The 12,189-nt window shown below is 35.1% G+C and overlaps 1 protein-coding gene and 1 pseudogene across 1 annotated transcript in view; both read right to left on the bottom strand.

The window, feature by feature from the left end:
• LOC141812254 (uncharacterized) overlaps nt 1-2,843 on the bottom strand; it is a 31,954-nt gene extending 29,111 nt beyond the window's left edge. The window contains exon 1 of the mRNA XM_074700310.1: nt 2,558-2,843. Within this exon, the coding sequence (XP_074556411.1) occupies nt 2,558-2,804 (247 nt within the window). The 5' untranslated portion in view covers nt 2,805-2,843. The remainder of the gene's footprint in view (nt 1-2,557) is intronic.
• A 7,645-nt stretch (nt 2,844-10,488) lies between these two features.
• Nucleotides 10,489-12,189, bottom strand: part of LOC141812135 (protein DETOXIFICATION 48-like) — a 2,962-nt pseudogene continuing 1,261 nt past the window's right edge.

Raw genomic sequence — 12,189 nt, 5'->3', positions numbered from 1 at the left:
TAGGACGTTTAGTGTCATTCAAATAAGATCCCTATTTGATAAATTTTCACCAACACTAGTTAGTTCAAACATAAGTTGTTTAAACCTTGAGTGCAATTCTACAATTTGCTCCCCCTTCAGCATTGTGAATGTGTTGAGCTTTTATCGTAGCAGATCTCTCCGTGCAAACTTTGCCTCTGTCAATCCTTCATGCATCTCAATGATTTTTTCCCATAGCTCTTTTATTGTTGAGTATTTTTGCTCATCTCAAAATCTGGTATTGCATATTCTAACGCAAGCTTGGCCTTGGTGTCAGCTATCACCTTTTCTTTTTGCTTCTTTGTTAAATCAAGTTATCATTTTTATCAACTAGAAGATCATAACCTTCTTCGATTGCCATTGTTGTGTCAATATCAAAGTCTAAAGTAGAGTATCATCTTATGCTTCCATGATGCAAAATTTCTCTCGAGTTTAGGAATTTAAAATCAATCTTCAACCATATGCTTCATCGGCTGATAGTCGTTCAATACTCTGATACCACATGTTGGATCAGGATGTTGACATGGTAGAGAGAGGTGAATACCACATTTCACCTACAATACTAGTGTTCTACAAAAAAATAGTGCGCAATGAAAATTTAGAACACAACAAACAAACCATGCCAGAAAGACACCTTCAATTTACTTGGTTCACAACCACCAATTTCACGTCCAAAGCATATGCATATAACGTCCACTATTTTTCTCCTATTCGATTAACAATTGAAGGTGAGGAAACCTATTACAATCAGCCAAAACTAAATAAGAAAATACAAGTGGAATCAATAACAATGAAGGCTTGAAAAAGATTGAGCATTGGCATGTATTTCATAGCAAAGCTTATCCTTCTCGCAACCCCTCGAGTCCCGTTAGTTGATCTGGCGACCATAGCCAACTCCTTATTGCATACTAGTCGACTGAATCTTCAAATCTTATCTACATTATGTCATTGATCTTTCCATCATCGACTCCATTTTAAATCGTTGATACAACATCAATCGAAAATTAGTCAACTATTTGTATTCATCGACGGATCTAGTCAATTCCTAAACCTTTAAATTTTTTTTTTTGTAAACTCTAGTCGATTATGCTAGTCAACTCAAAAACTTACTATTTGATTATCAAAAACTTATTACGAATAGTGGTCTGATCCTTACTCATCAGTCAATTGATTCCCTAATATCCCAAACTATCCTAAACTTGGGGTATTCAAATACCAACACCAGTTGACTGGATCTATCCATCAATCGACTGATGTCATGACTTCGACCAATTGTAAGGTCGAGCCCACCTAAGTCACTTGTCTACCCTTTGACCCATGTGTATAGATCATTCCACTCATCTTATTTGGAGTATCTTCAAGTCTTGAGGTCTTTTATCGTCAAGCTGCATCCCTCAGACACTTTGCGTCTGTGGCTCCTGCTTAGCTATCCTTCTCGCATTTGCTTATGAAAATCTCCTCTACGACTTCATGCTCCGATGCTCTTCGTCCTGTAATCCCTTAGATGTGATATCCTTCTCCGATCTTATGGACCTTGAGCCTTTGAGCTCTCATAACCTTACATTTAGTAGACCCTATATAACTTCACAGACACGTAAGTAACCACAAAGCTAACTTAAACTCTTTGTCAATATCATCAAAACCATCAAGACCGAGGATGGGAGTCCTAACATCTTCATGCATGTTTAAGCATTGCCATAGCTCTGGCAGACTTCTTGAGTTTAAAGTGACTTAAAGACTAGGTCAAAGTAGCAAAAAAATAAAAAAGGGTTTTGATGTGTTGTCATCATCGTTGGGCTACTAGGCCACACGTAGTGGATTGTTCTAGGCCATATTTGTGTGTTCTCACTTGGATTGTGGTGTTGGTTCCAATCTCACATAAACCGAAATAAAGTAATATCTTGTTTCCTCAAAGAATAAAAAATTAAATTATAATTCACTTGATTCAAATTAATTTGGGTCGTTGCACTATCACAATCTGGTTCTTCATCAACAACTTCAGAAAATGTAGAGTGAAAGCCTATGTTGTATATATGATTGACTGTAAACCTGCAACATCACTTCTAACTCCCATCAGGCTGAAGCAGGGAAAATCGGATGGGAGAGTATACTTCTCATAGTTTGATGAACGAAATTGTATACCAGATGGATAAATGTGAAACAAGTAGAGTGCTCTAAATCAGACCAAATAGCCACCGCTATTGTGAAAAAAATGAGGAAAGGGGAGTCCCCAATATAATCTAGAACATTATAGTAACAAGCTAGCTAGCTTGTCCTGGTCCAATTAGCAATACCATCTCCACAAATTGTCGACGAGTTTCGGATAAATATATTATTTTTCTTGAATAATCACCTGCCAACCCCAAATTGTTTGTCTGATGACGGTATCAATCCGTGCCTCTTTTAGGGTTACAACACAGATTTTAACTGCGGTGGGCTTCGGCAGTAAATCGATGTGGAAAACAAAAAAAAAAAACCAATTGGCGAAAGCAAGCGCTAATTTCACAGGAAGCTATTATGCAAAGAGAGAGAAACAAACCGGAGGCAGAGGTGATGGTGGAGTGGAGAAGCGAGACGGCGGTGTTGACGAAGAGCGGGTCGCGGGAGACAGACAAGCGTATGCCCCAGTTGGCGGCCTGAAAGAAGAAGAAACCGGCGACGACGAGCACGAGCTCGGACCTCCTGTTGACGCTCATTTCGAAGGCTACCCACGCGCCCCATATCCCTAGCGTCGCCGCGAAGAACACCGCTGTCTCGCCGCCGGATCTCACCCTCGCCGGCGCCATTTCATTCTGTCTCGTCTGTTTTTTCCCCTGTTTCTCTATTTTTATCCCATGGCAATGCCGGCTTTTCCTTTTTTTTTTATCGAGTATTTAATTCTCACGGAACTGACGAATCTACGACGGTCTCATCTTTTACTCATCAAATAAATCTAAAAAAAATACAAATGACTGAATATCATCAATAATTTAATCATCATAAAAATATTCTATATAAAAATTAAATTCTGATTATTTGAATTTTGATTATTTAAGAATATATTTTATCTTTTACCACTACAGTGCTACAACAAGGATGATTTTTCTTTTTTTATTCAATCACATTCAGATAGCAAATTGAGGGCTTCAAATCAGGTTTGAAAAGCCCAAGCTTCCACGAGAGAACAATCGAGTATTTATATGGAGTTCTCGAGGCATAGCTAAATTGATTACGATGCAGTAAAGTTGTAAAGAGGACAAGGACTCGAATCCTGACGAAGTCAGGTAATACCCTCTTGCATCGTGATCAACTGTAATTTTTCGATTTACCTCCTCACAAATGATCATGAGGTCAACCGTGTGGAGCCGCTAAAATGGCGAATTCCACTTTTTTACAGAAGAATATTTATATGGAACGTTGCCTTCCTTTCATCCCCTTCAAGGGATTATATTATCCACGATGCACACATACATGTGTGCACTAAAGTTAAGAATGTCATTCGAGAGAAAAAAAAATAAAAAGTGAAAAGCGAAAGGGATCATATTGTGATAGTTGAAAGTTGTGCTCGAATTAAAAAATTTCAAGACCTATTTAATTTATTAATATTGATAAATAAAATTTATTAATTATTCATAAATAATATTTATGATCAATATTTATGAATTATATTCATTAACAAATCTCTTATTAATATAATAAATAAATAAATAATTCTTAAAATAACTATATATATTAAGCTCACTAACCAACTAAACAAGTTTAGAAATACAAAAATTTTAAATAAATTTAAATTAAAAGCACGATAACATCTAAACGAATCAAATTCAAAATAAGCTTGAAAAAAATGCTTTCAATGATCATTTATGTTAGCCTCAATTTAGTTTGACTCAGTTGTCTTATTAAATAAACTTCATCAACATAAAGCTTGACTCAGCATGACTCTGATCCACAAGACCTAAAAATGATGGGGTTATGTTCAAAAGGTCCTTTTTTTATTCTATTTTATATCTAAAATATTCCTTTGTTCAATGGCCAACCTAACTGCAAGGATACGAACTAGTTTTTTAAGCTAACCCTTAACCTAAACCCATCGGAGACTTTTTCTTCATGGCATTTCAAAAAAAAACTTCATTTTAGGTCATTTCCACTAAGCCCGGGCCTTTCAAAAGTCTTTAAGAGTTTTGATTATACTAAATAGTTGCTTCATAGATAGTCATCTCTCTTTCTTCACGGGTGATAAGGGGAGGAGTAGCTAGGGGTCAACGTGGAAGATGAATGTTAATCCTGTTAGTGAGAGCCCTAGAGCCAATCATATGATGATTGTTGTATGGACTCATTATATCATATTTCTATTTATAAAGGCATTTCATTATGGTTATTATACTTACTTGTATTGGTGCCAAATAACTAAGTATAGTAGCGTTCTTGAGTAGAGTGTTCATATCTATATCAATAGATTGGTTGAATCGATAGTGAGATGATATAGAGAACACTACTCTAAATGATTCCTAGTCGAGTATTGACATTCAAGGACAATGTTAATGCGACGAGACTAGCATGTAGGTCAACATGATGACTTGATCTCACAAGTCATGGATATGAGATATCAAGATGACACATGGGTATGTATTGGAGAATATATACTGAATGATCCGCCATGAGAAAGTATCATGGATCGTTATATGAGTGTCATATACTTTCTCATGTGGCTATTAGTATGACTATTAGTCCTTGGACCTGAAGTCATCATGGTTCCCTACATGAGGAATTACTTACTTTGGCTTCGTCAAACGTCACCCGTAACTGGGTGGACTATAAAGGCGATTACTAGATATGTAACAAATTGTGCGGAGGGATGTGAGTGATGTAGATGGGATCTATCCCTCCCATATAACGGGAGTGATATCATAGTTCTTGATAGAGTGAGATCACTAAAGTGCATGGTCATGCCCAAATGAGTCAACATGTGATGTTGAGCTCGTTTGATTGTAGTGAGTCTACTTGGAGTTCAAGACATAGATTGATTAGAGGATGACACGGTCTATGCCTCGGTTTGATCAATCATGATATCAAGGATAGAAGGACATTGTCACATATTGTAAAGAGTCACAATTAGTAGTCACAATGGTGATGTTGGATCTCAACATTCTTGTAACTTGGGTAGTAGTGATGTGTTGCTAGATACCGCTCACTATTTATGTTTCTAAATCGGTTTAGAAGCATTGCCAACGTTATAAGAACCTATAGGATCACACACAAAGGGCAATTAGGTGGAAATTAGGTTCATATGATGAACCAAGAGGATTAAATTCATATGATGAATCAAATTGGGTTAAGTGTAATCTAAATTAGACTAGTGGAGTTGATTTGATCAACCTTGGAGATTAAAAGTCAAGTTTGACTTGACTTGAGAAGGAAGATTTTATCGTCAAGTTTGACTAGACTTGAGGATCAAGTTTAACTTGACTTTGTGCCACATCATCATCAAGTTTGACTTGACTTTTGCCATGTCATAGTCCATGTTGACTTGATTTATGCCACCTCATAGTCAATGCTTGACTTGACCAATTGACTTTGAGTTGAGGTGGCATAAGTGGTGGCCAATGATGATGCTCCACATCATCAAGGTTTGCCACATCATGAGGGTTACAAAGGAGGTTTGTAACTCATGAGAATTGATTTGATACAGCCCACATCTAGTGTCACGAATGAGCCTCAAATTAGAATTTATAATCGAAAACCCTTAGCTCACAAACAAATGAAGTATAGGGGTCACGAGTCATATTTTTCAAGGACAAATAGAGAATTGTCTTAATCAAGCTAAGATGTCGTTTTATTTTTGGGTTTTTTTATATGAAATGGGGGTTTTGGTGTTTTTCAACGTAAATGAAAATTAAAATCAGAAAACAAATGAGAAATGCAATTTACTAATCTAAAAATGCAACTATTGAAATAAGGTATCAAAACAAACCTGAAAATGCAATTCAACTCAATTCATGGAATTTGAAATTCAACTAATGTTGATGAATCGTAAATGCAATGATCAGAAATATAACAAGCTATCGGAATTAGTAACTAAGATGTAAACTGCATTGCAAATCAAATTAGACAAAAAAACTTAAGGAAATCAACAACTAGAACTAAGGGAAAGTTGACTAAGACAAGAAATGGAATTATAAAGAAATTAACCTAGCTTACAAAACACAGATGCAATCTAACTATCATATGCAATTAACTAACACATGAAACTAACCCTTAAGCTATCATCGAATGAACTGCTAGTTTATCAGATCAAAATACTGATACGGTGAACAGTATCTGATACCATACAGTCAACCCAATTCTGATAGAAACAATGATCGAACAAATGCAACAAATTCTAACAATTCAAAAACACTGATCAACAACCATAGGTGATATGAAAATCGTTTAAATGTAAACTACAAATTAATCAAACAGATCAGAATCGAAACTCTGTTCAGAAATAAAAGAAAAACAGCATAGCACAGAATTCTGGAGTTTCCCTTACAAACTAAATCCAATCTAGCCGTCACACTAGATCTGAGAAAAACATCAGAAATCCAGAAGAACAACACTCAATTCAAACTTGGATTCATCTGCAATCGGGTTGAATCAAAGGAAATCAGAAACCCTCTCGGAACTTCCTCAGAACAGAGCCGATCCGGATTAATTTCATCAGCTGGATTTCCTTCAAATCGTGATTAATTCAATGCTCAGGAACCTTCAATACTCTTCAGAGAACCCCTTTGAATGAACCGATTGCTCCGAATATGATAGATCGAAGATAATCCAGTTGAAGTTCACGGTGGCAAAGATAATCCGATGAAACCCTCAATGGAAAGAATCGCCTCCTATTGACTCCCAAGCTGAATTCGTGATCGTCTCTAGAAGCTGAAATTTGATTTGGAAGAAGAAAAACCCGGAAATCTGGCTCTAAATCTAAGAAAACAGAAGAAGCAGCTCGCGGGGACGAAGATGAACAGTAGAGAAAATCACGATCTCGTGCTACAGTGTTTCTTCTCGTTATAACGTGGGATTTGAATTTCGCCGGTTCGGTACTGTTTGAACCCGGTTCAATGCGGTTTAATGTTGATTCAACTCAAATCAATCCGGTTCAGCTCCAATTCAGCTCCAATTCGACTCTGGTTCGTCTCAAATTCGAATGGGTTCAGTTCTAATCAACTTAAATCTTGATCATGAATTTTTTGGGTCCATCAAATTGATCAATTTTGACTTGACTCGGTCCCAATTGGCTCGATCATGGCTCCACTTGAGTCCTACAAAGATTTAAAAATCAATTAATACCAAATTAACCATCAAAATTACAGAAATTATATCAATCATCTAAAAATACCACATATCACAAATGCAATCTAATTATGTTGATTTAACATTTAATTGTCCACAATAAAACCCAAAATGAATCAACAAAATACCATAAAATCCTAGCTCATCAAATTCCCCCACACTTAACCTTGTGCGTCCCGCTCAAGCCAAAACAATAAAACTAAGAAAAACTCCTACCATCGTACCCCCCTAGATCATCCTCAATCATAATTAGAAACAATTGAAAGAGAATTACCTAAAGTTGTAGAATCTCAAAAGTTTAAGTTCATGAACTAAACTCTTGTACTTGGTTAACCACCTAGCAAGTTTCATCCTTCATGACTAATTAAGATAAATGCACCACACTCATTCTCACAAGGTTATTTTCAGTAGATAAATCAGTGGCTCTCACCCTAATTCTAATTCATGATCAAAATAATGTAGGGTTCACTCAAGCAACTTAAGTTTCATGCACTTCCATAGGCTTGCTTGCTTTCTACTCTCCACTAGCATTCTTGATTTGGAATCCACACCTATTAAGGATTATTGAAGATAATAAAGAAATCATGAACTGATACAAATGAAATGAAAAATTGTAGAAAGAAAATTTCAAAGAAAAGTGCTTGAAGGGAAATGAGTGGTAGTGGTAGACATGAATACAATTAAATGCTAATCAATGATTTCTTGCCCTCTTTTCTATTTCCTTTCTTTTGTAACATATTTGTTTCTGTTTGTTCTTCAATTCCATGAAACCAATCTGATCTAAACCTCTTCAATATCTCTCCTTGATACATAACTCCATTTTCCTTCTCCATTTTGCCTCAAAATCCACCAAATATGCTATCTTTTGTTTCCCTTCGAAAACAAACCCAATTTCTTCACATTTAAGTTTCACAAGAGCTAAGAAATAGCAACCAATCATCAGCCATCAAAATTCATTTCACATTAAACCATAATCTCAATGTATCAATAGCAATTTCAATTCCAAAAACCATTCAAAATCAAAATGATACTTTCTTTATTCTCTCCATTTTCTCACTGTTTTTCATCCATTCTTTTTCCACATTGTAGATTGATTACTAATTCTTATCATCATGCAATTTTCCTACAATTAGAGCTCAAATCAGTAGCTAGAAAAATTTAAAATTTCAGCACAAAAATTCTGAAAAACAGAATTGCAGTTCTTTTCTGTTTTTTTCTGATTTTTTTTTTCTATTTCTTTCTTTTTCTTGCTGCCATCCACAAACTTGATTAGAATCTCAACTTGTTGTCTCAAGAATGCTTGAATTGAATTAAGTTTCACCAAATTCATCAACTTATCCCATGTTTTTGATACACTACTCTTCACCTTTGAAACATTATTCTGTTTTTAATTTTTTTCTCTTCATTCTGTTTTTTCTTTTTTTTTCTGATATGATGCATTTTCGAATCTGGTTTGTGCCCATAATTATCACATATCAATCCTACTTCTTCAAATGAATTTCAACTGATTAATTGAAACAATCCAAGCAAAATAATTCATTTTTCAACAGCTCATCACAAATTCTGCATTAAATCTGTTTTTGCCCTTGAATTTTAACCTTTGATTGATTCCTCTTCATTTAAACACAAATAGTCTTTCTTTTAACACTTTACTGATTAACATCAATATGGCTTTATTAGCTTGTAATTACACAGGATTTAAAAGCTTAAACTCTACAAAATTCAGAAACTAACAGCTAAACATAATTGATACCCAAACCAGCCTTAAACAAAGTAAATTCTAAATTTCTAACTTGGGTTCAACAATGAAGTTCTTTTTTCAAATCTTAAACTTCAAAGCTGATTCTTACTCATGGTTTCTGAATCCACTTCAATTGCTTGTCATCTCACTATCCTTTCTAACCTTTGTTTTTTTTTTCTCATCTTATGAATTTCACCTCATGAATTAAATTAAGTTTGAATTGTAACTCCTTGTTGCAAATCATTTTGGCACAAAACAACTCTAATTGGCACATTCATTTTTTTTTTTTTTCTTTTTTTTTTTTACTAATCAAACAAAATTAAATGCCATCTTCCCTGATATAATCTGATCTCAACTCATCTCAGCCTAGAACAGTTCAAATTTCAGTCCAAACAATAGGTTCTAACATTCAAAACCAATATACTTAATGCCATGAAAATTAGTCCAAAGTTGCTTGTATCATCCAAATATTTCCATGCTTAGAAACACCTCCCCCACACTTAAATCCTTGACCGTCTCGGGCAAGAAACATTAATAGCATTCAAAGAATACCCACATCCAAGATAAAAGAAAAGGTGAATCGAAATTAAGGTGAAAAAGATTAAAGAAAGTGATGTGAAGTATAGGTAATAGCATGAAATGTATCAAGGAAAATGTGTGGGTGATGAAACAAGTTGATTAACCTTCATAAATGTGGACCCTATCATAGAAAATTTAGCCTTGAAAGAACACAAGCAAGTTCTAGAGTAATCAATCACAAAAGTGCATCACACAATAGGGTATAAACCTCACTAGGTAGAAAATGTACACTATCTTAATTTCATCACTCTAGACTCCATTACTAAGGGTAACTCAAGTGTTCAAGAGTGTTTATCCATGAACTTAATTCCAAGAATAATCAATCAAATTTAACTCACTTTCAAAGGCCTCTAAAATGATATAAAGACTTTCTAGGGGGATACATTTATTCCTCACACCCAAACCATGCATGAAATGAATTTCAAGATTTTATTTCAAACAAAAATGCTCATGAAAATGGCATGTTATTACTGATATGAAACTGAAAATTAAAAAGAAAAATAAAAAATGGTATTAACAATGAAAGTAAAGCGTAAGATAGAAAACTCCCCTTTAGGCCGGGTAGATAGCATCATGAAGTCCAAACATCCACCTCTAGCTCCTTTAATTCTTCAAAATATTTCTTGAGCCGGTGGATATAATCCTTTCACCAATTTATGCCTCACTTTGTATCGAAGAATCTTGTAGATCCATGCTTTTCTCAGTCTTGTAGGCACCAATTCATCTTTCTTCACAACACTCAGATCCAATGGTTTTAGCCTCCTTTGTGGTTTTCTGAATTTTCACATTTTCCTCCCAATAAATTCTATATCATGCAAATAATAGAATCAATCCCAATCATATCAATCCATGTCCACCCTATAGCTTCCTTTTGCTGCCTCAGAACTTGAAATAAATTTTCCTCCTGCTCTGACTCTGAAATCTTGGGCAATAATAATTAGTGGACTCTGATTTTCTTCCAAACAAACATTCTGCAAATTATCTGGCAAAATCTTCAACTCCAACTGTGACTGCTCAATAGGTATGAGTGATCCCTGGGGCTCAGTGCAATCCCCTACACTCTCATATCTATTTTCTGAATCCTCTGATATATCACTCAAAAATGGTGGTCCCTGGGGTTCAGTAAAATCCCCTACACTCATGTGATCATCCTCAACTGCAAGTGAATCAAAACTAGGCTCCAGATCAGCTGCCTCAGTAGCTAAAATATCCTCTCCACCATCCAAACTAAAATCAACCTGTGCCTCTGTATCTCCTGTGAAATCCCCAAAATTTTTGTTTTCCTCTTGTTCTTCAACCAAATTTATAAGATCAATTGATGAAGAATTTAGACTTGAATTTGGTTCACAATTAACTGCTGTAGAATCCACTTCAGAGCTGATTTGATTTGAAAATTGATCTGATGGAATTTCTTCATGAATATTTGATTTTTGAGTGCTTTGATTTGAAGTAGGCTCCCCACTCTTCAAAATTATTTCATCAAACTTTTCTTCAGGATTTGGAATTTCTTGAGAAGGTAATTGACTTGATCCTTGAGCTTGCATTTGAATCATGCTACTTGCAAGTTGTCTTTGTTGTTGTAGCAAGATTTGTTGCATTCTCTCCTCAAGCTCTTGTTGTTGCAAGCTTTGTTGCAATCTCTCCTCAAGCTTTTGTAATTGTTGAATGAGCCCACTAGAACTCCCATAATTCCCTTGGTTTGAATTTGAATCTTGAAAATATGTGGGCTGCTGAAATTGATGACAAATCTGTCCACTTTGAGAAAATTGATGATTGACATTGATTTTGGGGTTGAAATGGTGCATTTTGATGTTGAAAATTTGGTTGAAAATTCATGAAGGTTGCTGAAAATTATTCCCTTGAAAACTTTGATTTTGGGGCTTTGACTATAAGGCTGTGAAAATTTTGAAATGGTTGCTGAAATGTTTTTGTTGGAATTGATGGAATTGTTGAAAATGTGAATTCTGAACTTGTTGAAAATTATCGAAATTTTGGTGGAATCCATTGAATTGCTGTGTAGCTGATAAGGATGCTGAAAATTCTGATTTTGATATTGAAATTGGTGATCCACTTGTTGAAAACCTTGATAAGGTTCCTGCAAATAAAAATTTTGATTGTTCAAATTGTTGAAAAGATGGTTGCTGATAAAATGAATTTTCATACATTTTGCAAACCAATAATGATCAAAGCAATAAAGAAAAATGAAAATAGCTCAATTCAAACAATCTCTACTAGTTATTTCCCCGGCAACGATGCTAAAATTTGATAGAGCCCACAACTAGATGTCACGAATGAGCCTCAAATTAGAATTTATAATCGAAAACCCTTAGCTCACAAACAAATGTAATATAGGGGCCACGAGTCGTATTTTGAATCAAGCTAAGTTGTCGTTCTTTTTGGGTTTTTCAAATGTAAAATGGGGGTTTTGGTGTTTTTCAACAAATGTAAATGAAAATTCAATTCAAACTTGGATTCATCTGCAATCGGGTTGAATCAAAGGAAATCAGAAACCCTCGGAACTTCCTCATAATAGAGCCGATCCA

The sequence above is a fragment of the Curcuma longa genome, chromosome 18 (assembly GCF_044706935.1).
Source record: "Curcuma longa cultivar G26 ecotype Majalengka, Jawa Barat chromosome 18, ITB_CL_G26_1.1, whole genome shotgun sequence".
Lineage (NCBI taxonomy): Eukaryota > Viridiplantae > Streptophyta > Magnoliopsida > Zingiberales > Zingiberaceae > Curcuma > Curcuma longa.
The sequence above is the reverse complement of the archived record's forward strand: the minus strand, read 5'-3'. Positions and strand labels throughout refer to the sequence as shown.